The sequence below is a fragment of the Lepidochelys kempii genome, chromosome 1 (assembly GCF_965140265.1).
Source record: "Lepidochelys kempii isolate rLepKem1 chromosome 1, rLepKem1.hap2, whole genome shotgun sequence".
Lineage (NCBI taxonomy): Eukaryota > Metazoa > Chordata > Testudines > Cheloniidae > Lepidochelys > Lepidochelys kempii.
In genome coordinates this window covers 250,539,733-250,565,176 of record NC_133256.1, presented here as the reverse complement: position 1 = coordinate 250,565,176, position 25,444 = coordinate 250,539,733, and the positions used below count along the sequence as shown (strand labels likewise).

Here is a 25,444-nt window from a genome sequence, read left to right as displayed (position 1 = left end):
CACAGAAAAGGTTTGCTGGGATAGTTGTATCGGCAAACCTTCTTTGTGTAGATGCAGCTTACATCAGTTCCCTGAACAACATAAGCTATAACAGCAAAAGCACTTTTTGCCAGTTTAATGGATTCAAACTAGGACTTTTGCTGATATTAAAAATGTCACACACAAAAGTATTGCATCCCGGACTGACATTACTATACCAGCAAAAGTTTTAAGTGTAGACCTGGTCTGTTTTCTTCCCCCCTCCCGTGCTGGTAAGAACTTTGTTAGCCTATATTTGCAGAGCTAGTTTTATGTAATAATTGCAAATCAAGAACAAAAATCACAACATGCCAATGTACCACTTATTGGATTGGTTGCATCGAGACCTGGCAGTAAGTATGGGTCTCAGTTACAAGAGGTGGATGGGTGTACTGTACAAAGAGTTGCTGTCTATCATATCGTTGCCACCTGGAATTGGAAGATACTAGGCCTGATTCTTGATGCTGTTACACTAGCTTTAATGCTGATGTTTCTTCACTGATTTCAGCAGAGTTACAGGAAACTGATGTTACACCCAGACAAGTTTCTCCTCCTACAGAGTTGTCAGTCAGGAATACTCCACAAAGCACGATGTCCATGATTTGCTTCACAGCAGTTTGTAGTCACCCTGTAACTTCATGGGCCAGATTTTTCTCTGAAACAACAGGGAAATCTGAAAGAATGCCACCGTCTTCAGTGGAGCTACTCTGATTTACATCGTTGTAAGAGGGAGGGGAGTCAGCACACTTGTGTGAGTTTAGCTTCCAGTTTGTCTAGTCATTACTATGTAAAAGGGTTAGATGAGTCTTTGTTGGCAGTGAAATCTTTTTTGACATATGCAAGAATTTTGTTGTTGGCAGGAAAATCTTTTTTGACATACAGCAGAATAAATACAAAAATCTCAGTTACTATAGGCCCCAATTCAGCAAAGCACTTAAGCACATACTTAAGTCCTTTGTTGAATTAGGAACTTGGGCCCAGATCCTCAAATGTATTTTGGGTCCTAGCTACCATTGATATCAATAGAAGTTATCCAAAATACCTTTGAGGATCTGGACCTTAGTATATGGGCAAAATCCTGCCCTGAATTAAGTAGATCAGAATAAAATTTGACCTTCTGGGTCACATTTTGTCCTCAGAAACCTATCCAGCTTCCATTTACTTCAATGGAAGTACTGAAAGCATACCCAAAGGAACCAAGGGCAGAATACGAGTGGTACACGCTGAACTTTAATGCTAACTGGAGTTGGACCCAACTTCGACTGGGACAGTTGTTCAAATCCAAAAGTTTTACTTCAGGATCATCTGTAGTGATATGTGAAGAAATCAATTAGAAAATGATAGAGAATAAAATGGAATTTGACATCTGTAGTTTATTTCTTTTTTTCTAAGGAGCATTAAAGAGTTTAGAGACCATCAAGAAAAAGTATAATCATGTTACGTAAAAGTGCCTCTTTTTTACTTCTGTTGTTGCTATTTTGCAGCAATTTTATGAGAGCATTGATTGGCCGCATGGATTTTAAAGCCTTGGAACTGAAAATGTACAATGCTAGGGTAAGTGAACCTTTCTATTGTACTTTAAAAATACCCAGTCTTCTAGAATGAGGAAACCCCACTTTCACTGTTAGCTATGGATTTGCTATAGATCTTTGTAACTGGATTTGAGATCCACTCTGAGGCCCAATCCTACAAAGATTTAAACGTGCATAACCTTACGCCCACGAGTAGTCTCCTTGAATTCAGTGGGGCTGCTCATTTGGTTAAAGTTAAACATGTGCTTACTGAATTGGGACCAGGATACTTATTATTTTGTGGGATTGAGCCCAAAGTTACACACATGTAGACTGGGGACTAATTGAAGGCAAATGAGATATAACTCAGTGGGTATGATAACTCAGCAGAATGTGTGTGTTCCTAGCTTATTATTTTGAAAGTTTACTTGTGTTTCATAGCTTTAAATCACATCTAGATATAGAGTATTTGGCCAAGTACAGTAAATGATGGAAAGCCCATCACTTTAATAGTTTAAAACAATACTAGGAAAAAAGCATTGGAACATATCCTCTAGGGAAGAACCTTGCAGGATGGTGTGTTATACAGCCAAGTGGATCTTATCTATTTCTTAGCCGTGGTCTACACTGGGGAGGGGGGATCGATCTAAGTTATGCAACTTCAGCTATGTGAATAACATAGCTGAAGTCGACGTACTTAGGTCTACTCACCGCGGTGTCTTCACTGCAGTGAGTCGATTGCTGACGGTCCCCCGTCGACTCTGCCTGTGCTTCTCGGCCTGGTGGAGTACAGGAGTTGATGGGAGAGTGCTCAGGGATTGATTTATAATGTCTAGACTAGATGCACTAAATCGACCCCCCCGCTGGATCGATCGCTGCCCACCGATCCGGCGGGTAGTATAGACATACCCTTAGAGTCATATATGCCCTCATTGTTGTAGCAGCTGTACATCTCACAGTAATTAACATACTTATTCTCTCAACACCCCTGTGAGGTAGGGCAGTGCTATTATCCCCATTTTACAGATGGGGAACTGAGGCACAGAAACAGACTATGTGATTTGCCCAAGGTCACACAGGTAGCAGGGAATTGAACCCATGTCCCCTGAGTCCTGGCTAGTACCCTAACCACTAGTGCCCCAACCACTGTAAGTCCTAAGTCCTGTAATTTTAATGTATCTTATATACAAAAAACTACATTAAAAAGATGTTAAGGATGCAAAGTCAAACACTGCAAAGTTAGGAAATGTCAGAATTGAGGTCCCTAATCCCCTAGGCTTGAGTGCCCAAGCTCCAGCCTAAGCTGCAACATCCACACTGCTATTTTCAGTGTGCTGGCTCAAATGCTGCTAGCACAAGTCTGTCTACCCAGGCCGGGAGGCTCACTCCCAGCTGCATACCCTGACTGGCCAGAGGCACCAACAAGGCAAGATGCTTACTGAGGCTATGTCTACACTACTGCCAGATCAGTGCTCCAGCGGTCGATGCACCAGGGGTCGATTTAGCGGGTCTAGTGAAGACCTGCCAAATAGGCTACAGATCGTTCTCTGGTCGACCCTGATACTCCATCCCGAACGAGAAGAGTAGGGTAAGTCGACCCAGCACGGTGTAGACACTGCAGTAAGTCGACCTAAGCTACGTTGACTCCGGTTACATTGTTCACGTAGCTGGAGTTGTGTAACTTAGGTTGACTTACCGCGAAAGTGTAGACATAGCCTGAGTGGCAGCCAGGCTGTGTGAGCCCCGGTACAAAAGGGTGGCTGGCTGAAAAAAGGACCCATTTGCTCACCACAGTTGAGCCAGCTCAGTTCAAATCCTGAGTATGCTCCTCAAAACAGGGGGAAGTGTCTATGGCTGCTTTTGTGGCTCACAAATATGGAGCTCATTTTGCCTGCCTCGCCTTCTAAGGATCTGATTCTATTTTCATTCATGTAAGAGTAACTCAGGACTAACTCCAACTACGCTGATGGAATTATCTAAGTGAAAAACCAGCAGAAATGAGAGAAAAATCAGACCCTACACTTCTGCTGGGACATTTTGTTGCATGGCATTAATTTTCTCGTTTGTAGGGCAAGTAAACCTAAAGAATAGCCCACCCTTGTTGATCACTCTACCATTAAACTAATAGCATATGGTTTTTGTCTTGGGATCATCCAACATCTTACAAAGGCAGTGATGCTGGGCAGTTACTAGGCAGCTTTTGTATGCTTTGGGGATGAGGGGAGATGGTATGTTAATAGATTTCCTTGGGGATCTCTTAGAAGGGTAATTTAATTGTTTAAATTAAATTTTGGGCCCCTGTCACAAATCATTACCTTGTCTTTTATCCATCTATCCTCTTGTTCAAACTGGTATGACATGAACACTGACCTCTATTAGCGTGAATCCCTTCATAGGTTTTTAACTCATAACCCTCACTAATAATGGGTAAGTGACCCATCAGCGGTTTAAAAATCATGAAAAAAACAGCTTTTTTCTCTAGTTACAAACATTATTTTCAACCAAGATGGCAAAACACATTTATTTGGATTAAAGGGACACAAAATAATGTCTGTGTTTTTTGAAACGTGGGCAAAAAAATTACTCAAAAGTAACATGTAATTTGTTTTTTTTCCTAAATATTCATATTCTGATTACTTTCAAACTCAGTCTGGGTGAATTAAAGATGTTTAGTTCACAGTCATCTTAGTCTGTATAGATGTATTTTTCTCCATCGTTTTTCAACATTTTAGAATTTTTAAACATTTGTTTTAAATTTTTTAAAACTTTAATTTGAAGAATTGTGCAGCAGCCCTTTGATCAAAGAAAGGGAGGTAGAAGGACCTCCTCCCAGCTATGTCTCAGCTCCTTCCTCCCTGCTCATCTCCTGGTATTGTCTCTCCTCTCCTGCTGTGCATACTACATACTCCCACTCCCCAAATTGATCCCCACAACTTCTCACCAGAGTGCCGCTGCACAGTAATCCAGTCAGATGACACTTCTCTTACTCAGTTCCACCCACCTACCTCTCTGTTCTCACTTACCATCCCTACTAGGTTCCCTCTTTCCCCCCAGTGGCCTCTCTATCTTTCCCACAGCTTCCTGCCCCTATACTTTTGCTCTTGTCTATCACTTCATTTATACAGGCTTTCCAAAGTCCTGCACAAAGGAACTAATATCTACCTTAAGGCAGGAGATGAGAATTCCCCTATAAGTGGGGAATCCTGAGCTGGCATAGGGTGGGCTAAGAGTGAGAAGAAAGATGTGTTGGGGCAAGGTCAGAACTTAATGTCCTTGGTGATCCTGGTTAGTGGAGTGGCTCCTTGAGGGCTGTTCTCCATCAGCACAAGTTAGAGCTGCCCAGAAGCTGCACTAACTTGATCCACAAGTTGATTCAGCCTCTGATCAGGATTAGGACTGGAGGTGGGTAGGGGTGTAGAAATATGGGTGCAAAGCCTCCTATTTGTTATTGCTCAAAGTGAGGGCTCAAGTGTTTGATTTGCATACCCAGGCAGTGAGGCACTTCATATTAGTGGATGCTTGAAAAGTTTGACCAAAAGGATTATGATTCTTTATGAGTAGGGTTTCTAAATGTGCTCAGCATTGGCCTAATCCTACCCCCACTGAAGTAACACTGAGTGCTTTTGAATATCCCACCCCATATTATGGTAGAGCTCAAAGCCCCCAAGCAGGCTTGGGACCACATTTGTGCTAGGCCACAGTATAAATACACAGTAAGAGACAGACCTCGTTGCAACAAATTTAGAATCCAAAAAGCCACACAGAGACAAAGGGGTGGGAAGCAGGAAAAAACATACAAACAAGTTAGTCTGGGTGATACTATTGAGCACATATTATTAGTTCCATCTTTTTGTTATTTATTTATACATTTGTAATGATGTTGTGATCTATTTTTGTATTCCCACTCCCACTAAAACATACTTAAAAACTGAGTTCTGTTAAACTGAGGACCCCCGCCATTGGAATATACAGTCACAGAAAATAAAGTTACAACCACAATTCATAGCTTAACAATTATGGCACTTTGGGGCCTGATCCCTCTGTGTTCTACCTCTCTGTATACAGTAGTTGTCTTCTTATAATGGCAGCCATCACATTTGTATCTGTGTTCCTAAGGCAAAAGGAGTTTTGCCGTTGACATCAGAGTGAGCAGAATCAGGCCTGTTGTTCATAAAATCATATCTTTGGTAGCTTAGACCCGTTAAATGCTGCTCTTAGAAATTTCTTTAATTTAAAATTTAAATTAAAAAAATGTTTACTGGTCTTTCTGATACTTCATCACAAGAAATGCTTCAAATCAAAAATGCTTTTTGGGAGCAAACCAAATTCTGCTTTGTTGATTGTTCCACCTCTCAAAAGTGCTCAGGGCAGTTACTGACATAGCATCTATCTCAGGTTCTGTGGCTGGCATTCAACCCCTAAATGCCCTTATAACAACATTCTTTTATATTCTGGTATTTGACAAACTAATAGAATAGTGGTAATATAAAGACATTTTTGAAACAGTGAAAAATACTTTCTTCCTTCAGGATTGTCTATTAATATTAGCAGAAGCTATTGCACATTGTTCTGTTTTATTAGGCAACAGGACAAAATTCCTTCTAGGAAGCTTAATATCTCTCTTATCATTTTGAAGTGAAAACTTCTAATTTAAAATATAAGGTATAGGGGATCCTTCCAAGTCCTGCAAACCCTTGCTTATGTGAGTAAGGATTTGCAGGATTAGGCTTTGGTTATTGAAGATCAATATGAAAAATGCTTTCATTAATTTTAAAAGAGAAGCCAGGAGAATATGGCACTTCAGTAGGAAAAGCTGTGGACTTGGTCAAAAGTTGGAATTAAGAGGGATGTTCCTTTAAAAATATTAGAGTTTATTTTGTACTTCAGGGCAGTCTTTCTTGCTGTATATAACACGATTCTGGTTGCTAGATGAGTAATGATGTGAAGGTTTTGTTTTATTTTTTTGATCGTAAAGCAAGAGTGCTTTCTTTTTGATAAAGAGCTTGTAGTTTGCCTCTCTGTTTTCTTCCTCAATTCTAGTGAAATAGTATCTGTTTCCTCCTATTGCTGTCCGAGATACCATAATACCAAATGGGCATTAGGCGTAGGAAATCAGAGAGGATTTTCTATCACCCCTATGGAAGTGTTTGTTCTTGTATCTTTTCTTAAAAATACCCTTCCAACTTCACAGAATAGTAAACCTGAGACACAGATTCAAGAGCCAGACAGTTGAATGAACAGGATAATCGGGGTATTTTTGACAGGTGCGGGAGCCGGCCTATAGTTGGTATATAATCATTACCATTTTAATAAGGCTCTAATAGGGGGGCTGATAATTCAATGGGGTGTGAAGATCTTAATTCAACTCCCAATCCCACATGAATGTGCTAGAATTTGTGTGCTTTGTTTTTCTCTTTTGTACCCCTGAATGCCAATAATTACTGGCTATAGATTCAGAAATTCTTAGAACTGGAAGCTAAATGAGCTCTCCTAATACTGCACAAGAATGTCAATACTCATAAATAAAAGAGGAAGCAAGTGTGTTTTTTTATTTTTTGTATTATCTTTGTGGCACTACAAAGGTTCTGCTTCTTAAGTGGTTTGGCTTGTAGCATGAATAAGGCCATGGCTGTTTCTAAAAACATAGAACGCTCTCTTTTTTGTCTCAGAAAAAAGTTATAGATAGTGTGAGGATAATTTTTGAAAAATTAGTGTTTTCTAATGGCTTTTTTGTTTGTTTTTTGTTGTTTTTGTTTTTGATATATTTCAGATGTGTGTCTCTCTCCATTCTGTATTGATTTATCAATTGTTCACAGTTTATCTGGCATCTACAACCTACTAACTATTCAAAGAAAAAATGTATCTAGCAAGCTATTGAAAAGATAAGGTACAGTCAAGGTGTATGATCAAAACATATCAAATCTATGAAATGATGCAGAACCATATTTTTATAGGAGCCTTTAATGCCCAAACATTAAATTCAATAGATTTATTCTATTTAGATGATTCACAGATTCCAAGGCCAGAATGTACCATTGTGACCATCTTGTCTGACCTCCTGTACAGGCCATAGAACTTCCCCAAAGTAATTCCTAGGGCAGATCTTTTATAAAAACATCCTATCTTGATTTTAAAATTTAAAGTGATGGAGAATGCACAATGACCCTGGCCTTGGTAAATTTTTCCAGTGGTTAATTACTCTGACCATTAAAAATTTACTCATTAATTACACTCTGAATTTGTCTAGCTTCAACTTCCAGCCATAGTTTCTCTGCTAGATTAAAGAGCCCATTATTAAATATTTGTTCCCCACGTGGATTTACAGACTGTGATCAAGTCACCCCCTTAACTTTCTCTTTGTTAAGCTAAATAGACTCGTTGAGTTTAGCACTACAAGGCAGGTTTTCTAATCCTTTAATCATTCTCCTGGCTCTTCTCTGAACCCTCTCCAATTTATCAACATCCTTCCTGAATTGTGGGCACCAGAACAGGACATAGTATTCCAACAGCAGTTGCACCAGTACCAACTATAGAGGTAAAATAACCCTGCTACTTCTACTTAAGATTCCCCTGTTCATACATCCCAGGACTACATTCACTCTTTTGGCCACTGTGTCACATTGAGAGCTCATGTTCAACTGACTGTCCACCATGGCCCCCAAATCTTTTTCAGAGTCACTGCTGCTCGGGATAGAGTCCCCCATCTTGTAAGTATGGCCTACATTCTTAGTTCCTATGTATGTATGCATTTACATTTAGCCATATTAAAACACGTATTATGCAAGTTTACCAAGCAATCCCGATTGCTCTGAATTAATGACCTGTCGTCTTCAGTATTCACTTCCCCAATTTTTGTGTCACCCGCAAAGGGATGATTTTATGTTTTCTTCCTGGCCATTAATAGAAATGTTAGAGGGCCAAACACCAACCTCTGTTGGACCCCTCTGGAAACACAGCCAATTGATAATGATTTCCGGTTTACAGTTACATTTTGAGACCTATCAGTTAGCCAGTTTTTAATCCAGTGAATGTGTGCCATGTTAATTTTATATTATTCTAGATTTTTAATCAAAATGTCATGTGGTGCTAAGACAAATGCCTTAAATAAATCTAAGTATATTACATCAACACTATTACCTTTATCGACCAAACTTGTAATCTCATAAAAAGGTATCAAGTTAGTTTGACAGGATCTGTTTTCTGTAAGCCCCTGCTGATTTGCATTAATTACATTACCATTCTTATGATTCCCGTATCAGCTGCTCTATTATCTTCCCTGGGATTGATGTCAGGCTGATAGGCCTGTAATTACATGGATCACCCCATTCACCCTTTTAAAAATTGACACAACATTAGCTTTCTCCCAGTCTTCTGGAACGTTCCCAGTGTTCCAACACTTGTTGAAAATCAACATTAGGTGACAATTTCACACAGTACAAGTTTTGATCAAAATGAACTTTGAGGTTGGGAGTTGAAGACACTCAGTACTTCTAGGAATTGCTCAGCACCTTACAGGATCACGCCCTTTTACCAGGGGTGAAAGTAACTTAAGGGACTTACTGGTACACAGGGCCGGGTTCCTGAGCAAGGAGGGAGGCTCAGCTGGAAGGGGTGGAGCCTCAGGCGAAAGGGGCAGGGCCTTTAAATCCCTAGGCCCTTTAAATCACCGCCACTACCCTGGGGTTCCAGCTATGGTAGTGGTGGCCGGGAGTCCCAGGCCTTTTAAATTGCTGCTGGAGCCCCGGGGCTCCCAGCTGCTGCCGCTACCCCAGGGCTCCAGCAGCGGGGCTCTGGCAGCGATTTAAAGGGCCAGGGGCTCCAGCCACTGCCGGGAGCCCAGGGCCCTTTTTAAATTGAGGCCTGGGGAAGCTGCCCCCTGCCAGTACAGTCAGCTGTGTACCGGCTCTTGCTGGTACGCGAAACCGTACCAGACCGGCTTACTTTCACCACTGCCGATGGCCCCATTTCAGCAAAGCTAATAAACTTAAGTCCATCCCTATTCGTGACAGTACTTAACCATAAGCATTGAGTGTCCTACTGAATTAAAAGGATAATAAGCCAATACTTAAACATTTTGCTGGATGAGGCCTAGAGCAACTGAGTCCTAAATGTATATAGTGCTGTGTGGGATGGGAGTAGAAGGGATGGGGGAAGATCCCTGCACAACCCTTCTGCATCCAGAACCAGCATCTGCCATCCAGCAATCCTCAGCCAAACCAGCCAAGGACTCTTGCCATGTCCTCAATCCTACAAGTCTTTTCAGCCATATATTGCATGGTATGTTCATGATAAACAAATAAAAAGATAAACAAATGCATTTTATACATTATAGGAACAGGAAATAACTGGGGTGGATGAACTGCTTCAGGAAAACCAGCCCAGGCTTTTGCCCCAGACTGAAATGAAATTTTTTTTGGACGTTTGGAACTCTGGTTTATCTTTCTCTCTTTCGGTTTTTGTTTTGTTTTGTTTTTCATTAGAATTTACGGCTCCCTTGCACTTTCTGGTTTCAGCTGGATCCAGAAGTGGAACCACTGAAATATCATTGCAGAGGCTATTCACAATATTTCAACCCAGCAATCTGGCCAGGACAAAGAAGTGAGAGATATCACAAGAAACCCTGTTCTAGTGGGGTTTCTGTAGAGATTAAAGAGACCCAGCAAACCATAGCTGGGTTGAATGCAAGACTCTTTATTTCCTGGTCACACAGACTCTTACCTCCCTGCAATAGGCACCCTTGTGGCAGCTCTAAACATTCACAATAGGACCACATCCCCCTTTCTGAGAAAGGAAGGGGGGTCATAAAACCTTTATTGAAACTTTACATTAAACAACAGCATATCACAGGAATGAAATATCAACACAAAACAAGAACAAACAGCCCTGTGAAGGATAGGGTAGGCTGCCTGAACTTGCAGCCTTTGGTCAGGGGTTTATTCTCCCCATTTAAGACATTTGGCTATTAGTCCTCTGATTTCCTTGATTCTCAAGATCTTCTGTAAGCCTCCAGGAATGCAGGAGGCCGTCTTTCTCTTGCTGGATATCTCCTTGCAGGGAGAGGATCTGGAGGACATGCTGGTAGTTCTATGCGGGCAGGTGGGATGTTGTTCACAGGTTCATTCTCAGGGTAGTAATCAGGGTGTATTGGACCTCAACTTTCTTGCCATCAATAGCTCTTCGGGGCTGAATCCATTTGCAAAAGGTGTTTACTGGTATGCCAACAGGGGGAGGTGAGGATCTGAGGATTTAGAAAGAAGTTATTGTATTGTCTTCACGGAACAATCTGCTTCACCATTACTCAGAGGGAACTGTGGACTTTGTGTGAAATGAAAAAAACCACAGGTATCTGCAAAACCTCTTAAAGGTCTCTGAGGAGAACTGAGGACCCTTGTTAGAGATGATTTGCCCGGGAATCAGGCGGAGACAGAGGCTTTTTCCTCTCCACAACTGCACTTCAGGTGGTCTTGAGCAACATGGCGACTTCAATGAATCTTGAGAAATAATCAGTCATCAAAAGATAGGTTTTATTATTCAAACAGAAAAAGATCCATTCTGATTTTCTGTCCTGGTCAGTCTAGTAGAGCAGATGGTGTTAGAGTTCTGGTGGCTTTCCTGCAAGCGCAAATATTACATTTCTCAATTCTCTGTTGTCGTTCTTTGCTCAGCCCAGGCTCTCTCCCTGCATTTTGTAATGCCTTGCTGTCCCTCATGCAGCGTGTCAAGGATTTTCAGTTGCATTTATGTAGGGATAACCAGTCTGGACCCCTTCAGCCGTAGACCTTGGTTTATAGAAAGATCCAGAAAAACTGCCTGGGATGATTTCATAGAGGTTTCTGAATGTGCCTGTTTTATCCTGCCTTCTTTGCAATAAATCATGACTTGACTCAGGAATTCATTTGCCTCTTGCCTCTTTTTCAGTTATTTCCAGAGTTCTTTAGTGCTTGGTAAAGTGGTATGTATTGCATCTACAAAAGTTTCTATGAGCAACCGCTCCTGTTTAGACTTGCTGTGGTGTGTTTGATTTCAGGGCCTCGGAGGGTACATCAGCTGTGGCAAGATTCTTCACAGGTCCATGAGCAACTGATTGTTGAAACCTCACGGGTCTCATTCAAAAATGTTGTATCTTAGGTGGTAATTCATCTAGGTTTTCTGACCCTAGAAGAGCAACTAACAGTTTGTGGTCAGTGTCCACATGAAATTTGATGCCCACTAGAAAGTCTCTGAAACATTCAGAAACCCATGTAGTGGCTGGGGCTTCTTTTTCTATTTGTGTGTAGTGCTGCTCTGTATTGGTGGCTGCTCATGAGACATACACTACTGGGCACCACAGTGAAGGTGATTATTCCATATCCCAGAAGATGAAGCATCATCTGGAACTGTGATGGATTTATTTGGCTTATATAGGGCCAAAACTGGTGGAGTTCTCAGCTTTTGCTTTAGTTCTCTGAATGCCCGACTCTGTTTAATTCCCCAATAGCAAGAATTTTGTGGACTCAGGAGATCTTGCAGTGGCTTTGACTTCTCCATTTCCCAGGTATATCACCAGGCCCATGAATCAGCATATTTCACCAACACTCTGCGGCTCTTTCATCTGGATAATCATTTGCACTTTCTCTGGATCTGGTCTGACCGCTGTTCCATCAATGACCTGATCTAGAAACTTGACTCTGTCTTCTTGGAATTCACACTTGTCACTTAGCATTAAGTCTTTTTTCCCTGGTCCTTCCAGGACTCAAAAGAGACATTGGGTTTGAGTTGATCCATATATAAGGATATTGTCCATTTGGAAAAGAACCCCTTCCAAACCCTCCAGGATTTGTGACATTTTGCTCTGGAAGTGTTCTGGAGCAGACAATATACCAAATGTTAGCCTAATGAAACACAACTTTCCAAATGGTGTGATGAAGTTCATAAGTAATGCAGATTATGCAGCAAGGGTATCTGCCAAAAAATAGATTGGACATTAATTTTGGGAAGACTTTTCCTTCTCTGAATTGTCCAAAGATGTGTTCAACACAGGAGAGTACATGTCACTCTCTACAGCCATTCTCATTGACCTTGGTGAGGTCTACTCAGATCCAAACCTTGTCATTTGGTTTTGGAACCACTACCATGCCAGCACACCATTCATTTGGGGGTATCTAGTCTGAAAATGACACCTATCTGGTATGAGCTCTGCTTTCATCCTGGGCATTAAAGAGAGGGAGACTCTCCTACACGTCAGAGCAAATGGCTTTGCATTTATAGAAGTTTAATGTGGTATTCTCCCTCTGATTTCCCTGTCTTGGAATAATTTGTGGGAACATCTTCCTGATCTCAGTTTCTAGGTCCATGGTAACTGGTTCTATCCTTATAACCAGGCCTAGGGATGTGATTGCTTGGCAGACAAGTAGACAATTCCATAGGCCATCTACAGTGTAAATGTCTTGGGATGTAATCTTCTTTCCAAGGTTTAAAATGGCCAAATGTTTTCCGTTCACATTTAATGGGGGCTGTCCTGATACTTTCAATATGTTTTCTTGGCTCTTGAAGTGTTGGTGCTTTCATCCTCCTATGTAGTGATTTTGGATTCATTGTTACATCAGCACCTGTCTATCAGAAGTCTATTTCATTCTTTCCCAAGGCGATGGTGGTGATCCATGGTGGTTCTTTTTCATCATTTCCTATGGCTCCAAGGTGTGTGATCACAGTGTCTTTTGGATCATCTTCTTAAAAGACAGCTGCTACTATGCATTTAGCCTGGCAGAGTGCGACACAATGTCCCCTTTTTAGAAAATTCCTATATGCGCTATTCCTTGATGGACAAAGTTCTTTGCTGTGAGGGGATTTGCCAAACCATGCACGTTCTTTCATGCTCTTGTTTTATTCCTTTTCTTTACTCCTTATTAGCCTAGCACTCTCTGGTTCCCTCTTGTGCTTGTACTGATCTGCATGGGTATTATTTCTGGGCATTCTGAGGCATTTTCCTCCTCATGTCTATGCTTTCTACAGGGGGTTCCTCCTCGAAGTTATTGCTGGGAAGAGTCTGTTGCTTATTTATGTACTGACTTTGGAGGACTACATTGTTGGCTGTCTCTAGAGTGTGGTTAAGGTCATTTTAGAGTCTTTCTGAGAGTTGGTTGTGCCTCAGCCCTACAATGACACTATCTCTGATAAGTTCTTTACTCATTTCCCCAAGCAACAGTATTGAAGTTGTACAGTGTTGTTCTGAAATCATTTCCTGACTCCCCTTCTCTTGCTTGTGTAAGTGAAATCATGCCTGCTCAAAAATTACCTTGTGGAGTGGGATGAAATACTTATCCAGTTGTTCTTTAACAGTATTGAACTGTTTCCTCTGAGAAGCTGGGAGGGTTCTGGTCCCATTGTATAGAGCAAGGTATTCACTGGTTTCTTCTCTGATTGTTGGTCTAAACCAGAAGCCTGACAGAATATCTGGAATCAGAGTGGCCATCTGGCGAACTGGTATTGTTGGGGGCCTAGCATTAGCGTCAGTGTCTCCTACTTTCCTACCCTCACTCCCCGTTGCAAAATCTGGACTCACCATAGCAGTTCTCGCTGAGCTGGGTTTTTCAGGCCTCTTTTCTGCCTGTTCTACTGCTACCTCTGTGAAGCTGTTTTGGCTGGGCTGGAGGGCTTGCTTGTCTGTTTTCCTTTCCGCGATCTGTCAGAATTTTATTCAATCCCACTCTGACACTATGGAGAGATTACAGAGACCCAGCATACTGTGGTTGGTGTGAACAGAGCAAGACTGACTTCATTTCCTGTTTACACAGACTCTTAACTCCTTGCTCTCTTCCCCCTCATGGCAGCTCTAAACATTCACAGTAATCCACAGTTTCCACTCCAATTTCTCTCCTGCAAAGGCTCTGAGAAGCAGCCAAATCTTTAGATAATTATTCTGGTTGAACTGTACCTTTGAAGATTTGCCCACCCATAGAAATAAAGCCCCTCTTTTACCTGGGGAAAAATAGACTCTGTGGTAAGATCTTGTGAAGTTTCTCTTAGTCTCTTTATTCAGAAGATGTTATTTTTGCATGAGCTGTGGAAAGTTCCTTGCTGAGATGTCATAGGAGGCACCCAGGCTGTTAGTGCTCAGGGATTCAGTGTTGATGTTTCCTCTGAAGTACCTTAGAATTTCACAACTGTGGGGCAATCTTAAATGGTGTCTTGCTCAACTCATACAGCTGGCCTCACTGTTAATCAAGCTGTCAGGGTGAGACCGGATGTGGGACAAATGAAAATTTTACCTATGACGTGCATGGACTGTGATTCAAGGTTGAGGCATACATCTTTTCAGATCTTCCATGTTCATGGTTTGTCTTTCCGGGCTAATGAAACCTGAGTCTTTCTGTATGGAGACTGCACTAATTGTTTTGGTAGATGATCTCCTCTTTGCAGTGGATAAAGGTGTCCATTCTGATACTGTTAGATCTATCAGCTGCCTTTGATCATCATAAGATTTTGCTAAGTTGCCTGTGAACCGGAGGATAAGGAGGCCAGGCCATTTTTCAGTGGCTTTATTCTTATTCCTGAGAGGTCACAGGAGTCTGCACTAGACAATTACTCTCCTGCCCTGTTAGTTCCTTGACATGGGGTCTTCAGGACTCCATCATGCCTCCTTTTTTGTGTCCATAGGGCTGTTAGGAAGGCTAGTTAGGAGGCAGGGGCTGCACTGTTTTCACTATGCTGATGGCATCCAGCTTTACATCTCTGTTTCATTTGCTCCAGCCAGTGTTACTCGGTGTTTGCTAGATGTTGGCTTTGGTAGAGCCTGGGGAATGGATGACAACTAGCTGGCTGAAGCTCAATACAGATAAGACAGAAGTGACGTTGGTAGGATGAAGGAAGCAACCAGAAAATATAGTAATTATATCTGCCCTCTTAACTGAGGGTTTGTACCCACCATTTGTGATTCAAGTTTGTAGTTTGGGAAGAACTATTAGATCCCCAGCTGCTGCTAGTTGATCCTAAAGCAGTAGAGACAAGGCCAACTGATTTTTTCTCATCTACGTCAGTCCAGGAGGGTTGTGACCATTTATTTTGGGTACAGAATTGGCTGTCATTATTAATTAATTAATTAATTTGCATTACCAGAGCACCTAGGAGCCCCCGTCATGGACCCAGAACCTCATTATGCTACACACAGTGCAAACACCGACCAAAAGAGATGGTCCCTGCTCCAGAGCACTTGGACCCCAAATAAGACAAGAGACAACAGATGGAAACAGTCAGCTAGACGGAGGAGTACAAGGAAGCAGTACTAGTCAATATGGTAGGCAGTGGTCAAGGGACATCAGCAGACTAAGCGTTGTCAAGTTTTTGTGTAGGCATCATGGAAAAGGAGAGTTTGAAGTAGGATAATGAGTTAGTTTTGTGAATGTTTACAGGAAGCTCTTCCCAAGGGTGAGAGACAGCATGTGAGAAAGCACAAAGGTGCTTGGTGGAAAATTTAACAAGTGGGTGAGGGAAGCTGGCATCATGGACTGACCTGAGGCTTGAGTCAATATTTCAGTAGGGACTGAGAAATACTAGGTAGTGTGGGGATAGGCTATGAAGGGCCTTGAAAGTGAAGATAAGTAGCTTATGTTTGATGCAATAGAGAATGGGGAGCCAGTGGAGGGATGTAATGAGAGGGGCGGCATGGTCAAAGCAATGGACTAGGAGAATCATCTTTGAGACAGCATTCTGAATGGATATGAGATGGGCAAAATTGCATTTGTCAAGCCAGAGAAAAGATTAACAGTAATGGGGACACAAGGTGATCAGAGCCTGGAGGAGAGTTTTAGCTGCACGGATGGATAGAAAAGATTGAATCTTAGAGATGTTATGCAGAAAGAATTGGCAAGATTTAGACAGAACCTGGATTTGAGGACTTAGAGAGAGATCTGAGTTGAAGACGATGCACAGGTTATGGGGCTGAGCGACAGGCAGGGAGGTGGTGTTGTCCACAGTGACTGAGAAAGGAAGTAGTGGGGGAGGGCCTGAAGGGGGTAGGGAGATTTAGGAGCTCTGTTTTAGTCATTTTGAGCTTGAGCTGACAGCTAGATATTCATGAGGAGATATCATCCAGACAGGCTGAGATTTTAGTTTGGGTGGAAGGATACAGGTCTGTAGAGAGATAGATCTATGAATCATCCCATAGAGATAGTAGTTGAATCTGTATTATCCAGAGATGATCTGTGCTTTTTTCTCCTTGAGATTACACTACTATAATGGCATTGCACATAGGGCTACATCTTAAATCAACTTGGAAACAGAAGCTAGTGCCGAATGCAATCGCTCACTTTTTAGGTACAGTCTCTCCCCATGAGCACATGACAAATCTCTGTGCTCCAGGACTACACAGGCTCTCTGTTGATTTCCAGGTGGAGTTGAAAGAATTAGTTTTCCCTTAAAAAGCCATAAATGGCTTGGGACCACCGGGCTGATTGTGCCATAACTTCCACAGCTGCAATCAGCTGAGGCACTCATGCTGGAGCTGCCATGGTCTGAAAGAGAGTGAGCTGCCATTGGGAATTCTTAATGCAAAGCCTCGACCTTTAGAATTCACTGTCCCATTCCCCTAAGATTTTTGGAGAGGGAGTGGGGAGCCGAGGTCTGGGTTTTGAGAGTGGAGAGTGAAATTTTCTGCATCCTTGGTTATGGGAAACATGTAGCGTTTAGTTTTATTTTGTGAATAATGTATTTTTAAAATATAGCAAAGATGCCAAGAGCCCTGGATAGACATTAGTTAATGTTTTGAATAACTCTCCATTAATAAGTAATTATACGTATTGTAAATTTTAACTGTATTTTCCAAGTCAAAGGGAGCATGGTGTACTGGATAAAGCAAAAAACTAGGTTCCAGGACACCTAGTTTTTCCTCCTGCCTTTGCCACTGGCTTGCTGCATGACCTGAGCAACTCACTTAGCCTCCCTCTGCCTTAGTTTCCCTATCTGTAAAATGGGGATAATCATTAACTGTCTCATGGGGCTCTGATTGGATCCATTCATTGAGGTTTATAAGGCATTTTGATACCTTAGCACAGAAGAGGCTACAGAAGGGCAAAGTATTGTTGTAAAACTTTTGATCATTACTGTTCATTCAAATGAATCAGAATTAACCATTTTTCATTGTCTGAGGTATTGGAAGTTTCATTTGTGTGAAGAATTTAGATTAACATTAAATACGGAAGGTTTTGGAAACCATTCACCTTGAAGATTGGCAAAACTGGCATATTCAAAGCAGAAGTGAAAGACATGTTTTATCTGTGTTGCCCTTTGTAATTATGCTGCTGAATAACAGCAGTATTATCACACCAGGGTTAGTGCCAGAGGATTACCCAAAGTTTTTTAAATGGGATGCTAAAGTGGTGCAAACAGGTGCACAGACAAAGAACAAAAAGAGGGGGGAAAAGTGAGAGAAAGAAAGCTGAGGCCTTCTAGTTTCAGCCACATAGCAAAATTAATGGTTTCTCTAAATGAGTGGCATGGTTAGATTACCATTGAACTTGTAAAATTAGAGGAAGGAGTCAGATTCTTCATTACACTCTTATTTTAATTTAAGCAAAGGGGGCTACCCTTAATTGTGCATTACCTCAAAAAACCTTTTCACTGGAATAATTTTGCAGCAGTCAAAGTGACTCCTAAGAATAATAGTGCTGTCTGAAATCAGCTAGCCAATATTTCCCTTTACAAACTGTATCCTGCTAACTGAGAATTCTCTTTGATTGACCCCTGGGCACAGACCCAGAGGGAGAGAGAGAGAGAGAGAAGACTTCTAAATTAACAGAAAAAGGCCTTAAAATCAAAACAAAACAAAACATGATTTTGCTGTTATAAAATATTTGTTTGCTGTTGATATTTTCATCGTAGTCTTTTTGTTGATTTGTTGTTTTTATATACTTTGCAACCATCAGGACATTTTTCTCTAAATCACACCTCAAGCACAAGTACATACGTTTGCATGGTTCATTTGTGAGATTAAACCTTGGGAAGCATGTTGCTGTCCCCACTGGGTTTGGAGTGTATATTTCAAGACAATATACATGGTAGTATTATAAGCATTATGTCCCAGGAGTAAGTGTTAGGGGTTCCATTTCGGCCTCAGGTGTGAGCATTTAGGGAAATTTCCAAAGGGAGCACTGTGCCCATGTATCAGAGAATGCTCTGGATTTGAGGGAAACTTTCCAAGTGGAGGTTGGGTGTGGCAGGACTTCCACAAAATTGAAAGTGGGTAGTCAGACAGAATGTCTGCATTTCCAGCTCTTGGCTTTTGTCTATGGGGAAGGCACTGTGTATTTGGTTATCCTCCTCCCCATGGCACTGAGGGAGCCTTCCAGGCAAGGGGAGGCTGCAGATTGGCTGATGACAATGGTGTCCCCTACAGACCTGTGAAAAGTCATGTAGGTTAGTAAACCTAGGGCAATGGTGACCTCAGAAGGTATGGCTCCTGTTGCATAATTCTTCCCAGATCTCCTCTCAGCTGATCACATAGGTTCATGCTGGCCTTTGGAGTATGCAGTAATACTGGGCTGCTTGCACCTTTGTCATGTCAAGAAAAACCTACACTAGTCTTGGCTCATAGACTCTGTTTGAAGGATAAGGAAATCTCTGAGCCAAGGCCTGCCTCGCTCTCCTCTTCCTTTCCTTCACTTGCCTCAACACATACTACCCCTGGGCCTGGGTATGGTTCGATGTTCTGCTGCAGGCAGTGACAGATGCAGGAATGAAAACCCAAAGATGCACCATCCCTCAGTGCCATCACCCTCCCCTCTGTCCCATCCCTTGCAAAGTCTCTTGCCTTGGTCTGCAAGGCTTTGCTGGTTCTCTCCATTTCTCTGTCAGAATCATTCTAATTCTCTCATGTGTATTAGGGTTTTTTTAATCAGTGAGGACTGATGATCCTGGGTGTCTGGTGTGCAGAGCAACCAATGAGTCGCCTGTGATTTGTAGCACAGTGTAAGACAGAAGAACCTATCCGAGCACATAGGGATCTCTGCATATCTTGTAAAATCAGCTACCGCACTTGCATTTGCATGAATGATATTACAAAGCACTCAGTGCTATATCTAAGATAGGAATCAAACCCTTAGCCGAGGAAAGGGCTATTTCATAATTAGTTTCAACTGGAAGCCAGAGGGCGGTTGTGGTGGAGGTGGTTCAAAATCTTCCTTGAATTAGGCTTCTAATTTCACTATTAAGGCAAGTCTTTATACTGGACAAAACTAGACCCCGACTCTTTTCTTAAATCTGAATTTTGTGGCTCTGTCCCAACTCTAGCATTAACAAAAACTCATAGGGTTACTTACCTGAACGGACTTCTTGAGTCTTATACTATTGCTTAATATATCCCTAACTCAGATTTAATTGTACAGTTTCCTTTAACATTCTTCCATTATCTTTATTACAAATGACGTAGCCACCTTGATAGTCACTGTACATGTGCAATTTCCATTGACTTCAGGGGGGGTTCCATTCAGACAGCAGTTCCAGAATAAGGCTATGTACCTCTAATGTACTGAAAGGTGCAGTGCAGAGAAACAGTCCTGTGGGCTCAGCCTAGAATACAGCATCTTCCAAAACTGGCAAGTCATACCAGGAAACCTGAGCGTAAATGAAGAATCCTCATTGCTTGACTACATGAGAAATGGGAACTTAACTCTTGTTTTCTTTGCAGTTTGTGTGCAGCTGGTCTGCTCTCTATCAGGGATGGAGAATCTTCTCTGGACATTAATTATCTCTATTAATGTCATCGGATTTGGCTTTTCTATATATGGCCACTGGGGAAGTCAGGGCTATAAAGGAGTGGTGGCATGGAAGAGCAGATTCCTAGTTTCTGCAGAGCAGAATATGAATCCATTGTATAAATGATGACGAAACAGCTGCTGGCTCAGAGACAGGGAAGTCTGGGGAGCTTCTGTGATGGCACTTTTCAGCCAGAATTCCTAATGAGTCAGTAAAACGTCATTCAGCTGTTGGGCCCCCAAATGTTAATCTTGCATACAACTCCTAGTAGTGCTATTGGCTATCCTGACTAATCAGAATGCACAGGATTTCCAACTAAGACTGTGGCCATCTCAGTGCTGTAGCATGGCTGTGCTCTGTTAATTAGAGGATGGCAGTACTTGAAAAGAGAGTTCCTGACAGATAAAGTGATTCTTAGTGTAAGGTCTTAAAATCCCAGCCGGTAAGCTGTATGACCGAAACAAACCACACTGAGTTAGTGGCATCATGGGTATACAGATGACAACAGCCCTATGATGCCCCATCCCTACGTTCCCCTGCCAGATCCATTCTTGTGTGCCAGCAAAGGCATTGAAATTGCCTGGGTCAAGACTCTCTGCAATTTCAGTCCCCTGCTCACTCTCAAGAATGCGAGCCAGCAGGGGAGCCTAGGGATAGCAGAGTACGCATGCATGCTCTGTCTGCAACCCCAGCAAAACCCATCACCATTCTGATTGTTGTTTTGATCCTACTTCATGCTTAGACTCTTCCAGCCTTAGTTTAGGAGGGCTGGTATTTTTAACTTCTACATCAGGGAAACATGTACAATAATGGATGGTAGGTTTTAAGGTGAGGCTAATTTTGATTTCCCGGTGAAGACTAAAGTGGTGGCTCTGACCTAATAATAATAATAATTAATTTACTGTTGTTGTTATTTCATTTGTATTCAAGTAGTGTTTCCAATCAGGATCCCAGTCAGGATCAGGCCCTCTTGTAGAGCTGGTCAGAACCTGGAATTTCCATTCTGTGGGAAATTCCAAAATTTTGAATTGTTTTGTTGTTCCAAATCAGAACAAACTTTATTGAAATGAAACATTTTGACTTTATTGAAACAAGTCATTCAGATCATTGTTAGTCAAAATTCAGCACTTTTTGCCAGAAGAACAGTCAGTCAGAAAACCTGAGGTCAGCTCTAGCCTCATTGTTCTCTGTATTAACATAGACTAGAAAGGTTTCAGAGTAGCAGCCGTGTTAGTCTGTATTCACAAAAAGAAAAGGAGGACTTGTGGCACCTTAGAGCTGTAGCTCATGAAAGCTTATGCTCAAATAAATTTGTTAGTCTCTAAGGTGCCACATGTACTCCTTTTCTTTTTATAGACTAGAAAGGCAGCTTACAGTCTAATAAAGCCTTTTATATGGTTTGGGTTCCACTTCTTTGGCAGTCTGCTTCTTACCCTGTGCCACACTGCAGCAGACATGATCAACTGAGCTTCCCAAGATAAATGAGTCTTGGTTAAAATGTAAAGGGGCTGAAGGCAGGGCATTCTCATCCTTCCTTGGTCTGCCAGAATGGTCTGCATTTGATGACTTTTTGGTCACGTGGCAAAATTCACTTGTTTCCCTTGCGTTTTTCTGCAAGGATTTGATTGGGGTGAAGTTTGTTGTGCATGCAATAGGTTGTTAGGTGTTTTGCTCGCCAATGTATTTTTAAAATGTTTTCAATCATGCTGGTTGGCCAGATTCTCAGCCAATGTAAACCAGGAGCCCTTTGAGCACCACTGATTTGCACTAGCTCAGAATTTGACTCACGCAGCATGTTTTTAATTTTGGTTGATAGAACGTGATAAGTGCAAGTGGAAAAAAAAACTAGGGGGATATTTTCAAAGTCACAATGGCAGTTAGGTGTCTATTGCCTATTGAATCTCAGCGGGAGGTAAACACTCAGTGGTACATTTGGACCACTGAAAACTTCCGACTAAATACATACTATCAGGGTTGGTCTGACAGCCTTGAGTTGAGTGTGACCCTTTAAGTATTTTTTCCCCTATTTTAGATTAGCAGAGTTGGGGGTAAATCCTGACTGTTGCTTTTGCAGCACAAAATAAATATCAGACGTGCTTGTTTGACAGGATTGAATACATGGAGTAGAACTTAATGCTGTACAGTACGTGTCACTTTTGTTAGTGGGAACTATGTGCAAGAGGTTTCTGGGAACACTGGAAAATATAGGTAGCTAATAAAAGGATTCTTGGAAAAAAGAAACAGTTGTTGATTTCTGAGGTCTAAGGGAGTAAACAGGAGAACAGCAATTGTTGTTGTTGAGTTGTCTTAGTATGACACAAAGCATATGCAAAAAGAAAAGGAGTACTTGTGGCACCTTAGAGACTAACCAATTTATTTGCGCATAAGCTTTCGTGAGCTACAGCTCACTTCATCGGATGCATACTGTGGAAAGTGTAGAAGATCTTTTTATACACACAAAGCATGAAAAAATACCTCCCCCCACCCCACTCTCCTGCTGGTAATAGCTTATCTAAAGTGATCACCCTCCTTACAATGTGTATGATAATCAAGGTGGGCCATTTCCAGCACAAATCCAGGGTTTAACAAGAACGTCTGAGGAGGGGGGAGGGTAGGAAAAAACAAGGGGAAATAGGTTACCTTGCATAATGACTTAGCCACTCCCAGTCTCTATTCAAGCTTAAGTTAGCCTGGTCCAGTCCACACAAGAGATCCACTTCCTGGACACTACAGTGCTAATAAACGATGGTCACATAAACACCACCCTATACCAGAAACCTACTGACCGCTATTCCTACCTACATGCCTCCAGCTTTCACCCTGACCACACCACACGATCCATCGTCTACGGCCAAGCTCTGCGATACAACCGCATTTGCTCCAACCCCTCAGGCAAAGACAAACACCTACAAGATCTCTATCAAGCATTCTTACAACTACAATACCCACCTGCGGAAGTGAAGAAACAGATTGATAGAGCCAGAAGAGTTCCCAGAAGTCACCTACTACAGGACAGGCCTAACAAAGAAAATAACAGAAGACCACTAGCCGTCACCTTCAGCCCCCAACTAAAACCCCTCCAACGCATTATTAAGGATCTACAACCTATCCTGAAGGATGACCCAACACTCTCACAAATCTTGGGAGACAGGCGAGTCCTTGCCTACAGACAGCCCCCCAACCTGAAGCAAATACTCACCAGCAACCACATACCACACAACAGAACCACTAACCCAGGAACCTATCCTTGCAACAAAGCCCGTTGCCAACTGTGCCCACATATCTATTCAGGGAACACCATCACAGGGCCTAATAACATCAGCCACACTATCAGAGGCTCGTTCACCTGCACATCCACCAATTTGATATATGCCATCATGTGCCAGCAATGCCCCTCTGCCATGTACATTGGTCAAACTGGACAGTCTCTACGTAAAAGAATAAATGGACACAAATCAGATGTCAAGAATTATAACATTCATAAACCAGTCGGAGAACACTTCAATCTCTCTGGTCACGCGATTACAGACATGAAAGTTGCGATATTACAACAAAAAAAACTTCAAATCCAGACTCCAGCGAGAAACTGTTGAATTGGAATTCATTTGCAAATTGGATACAATTAACTTAGGCTTGAATAGAGACTGGGAGTGGCTAAGTCATTATGCAAGGTAACCTATTTCCCCTTGTTTTTTCCTAACCCCCCCCCCAGACGTTCTTGTTAAACCCTGGATTTGTGCTGGAAATGGCCCACCTTGATTATCATACACATTGTAAGGAGAGTGGTCACTTTAGATAAGCTATTACCAGCAGGAGAGTGGGTGTGTGTGTGGGGGGGGTGAGAAAACCTGGATTTGTGCTGGAAATGGCCCAACTTGATTACCATACACATTGTAAGGAGAGTGATCACTTTAGATAAGCTATTACCAGCAGGAGAGTGGGGTGGGGGGAGGTATTTTTTCATGCTTTGTGTGTATAAAAAGATCTTCTACACTTTCCACAGTATGCATCCGATGAAGTGAGCTGTAGCTCACGAAAGCTTATGCTCAAATAAATTGGTTAGTCTCTAAGGTGCCACAAGTACTCCTTTTCTTTTTGCGAATACAGACTAACATGGCTGCTACTCTGAAACAAAGCATATGGAGGCACAGCTGCTTGGAAACTGAGATGGAGGTATCACTATGTTGAACTCCCCTTGCAGTGTGCACTGCATTCACTACAGAAGAAAGAGGCAATGCTAAGTCATGCAGCTGTGATGTGCCATGACACATGCGAGTGCTTGCTGGTATACTCTGCCAGTGCAGTTGACAAACGGAAGGCTGTTATTATCATTTCTGTGGTCTGCTCTGAACCACAGCTCACTCTTTGTTCCCCAGGTAGCAGGAATACCGTTGCAAGCCTACAGGCACTCTGTTTTGTAAGCACTGGGCATGGTAAGGTTTTAACTGCACTGTGCTTGTGCGAGAGGGTTCTCGGCAAGCTGTTCTGCACGTGAAAGCATTTCTTGGGCCACTTGAAAGCTTTTGGGGATTTCTCGCCAATGCGTTTTGTAAGGAGGTGTTTGTCACTGTTTATTTGAAAAGTTATGGAACTGAGGCATAATGCCTGTAGTTATTATTTAGCACACGTGGTAGTGGTGGTCAGGGCTGCAGTACTGAAAATGCCCCCTGGAACCTTAGGGATGACCTATGTGGGGAAGAGGGGTAGTCATTACAGTTCACATGAGTAACTCTGTTTAAGAGGAAGGATGGTCTTGGGGCTAAGGCACTGGCTCTCAGAACATGTTGGTTCAATTCCTGCCTCTGCCACAGGCTCCCTGGGAGACCTTAGGCAAATTGTTTAATCTCTTTGTGCCTCAGTTCCCTATCTTTCCCTATTTATACCCCCTCCTTTTTCCCACTCTTTATCTTCTCTGTTTAGTTTTTCAGCTCTTTGGGACAGGGACTGTCTCTCACTATGTGTTTGTACTATGTGTTTGCCTAGGGCAGGGCAGGGCAGCTCTGATCTTGGTTGGGGCCAAAATGATACCATAATACAAATAATGAACAACACAGTGGGCTTGTGCTCCACTACAGAATGCAGATGGAGACAGTGAAAGTACAAAGTGCTGACAGAAGTGCAGAAGAAGAAGACTAGTGATTCCAGGGAGTAACATCGGGGATGAATTTTTCCCAATCTGTATTTTTAAA

General features: G+C 42.1%; 1 protein-coding gene across 3 annotated transcripts in view; it reads left to right on the top strand.

Annotated features, from left to right (window-relative positions):
* The window catches only part of C1H12orf42 (chromosome 1 C12orf42 homolog), a 250,855-nt gene that overhangs the window by 223,138 nt on the left and 2,273 nt on the right, over nucleotides 1-25,444 (top strand). For all 3 annotated transcript variants that reach the window (XM_073323530.1, XM_073323517.1, XM_073323524.1), the window contains one exon: nucleotides 1,503-1,572. In XM_073323530.1, the coding sequence (XP_073179631.1) occupies nucleotides 1,503-1,572 (70 nt within the window). The remainder of the gene's footprint in view (nucleotides 1-1,502; nucleotides 1,573-25,444) is intronic.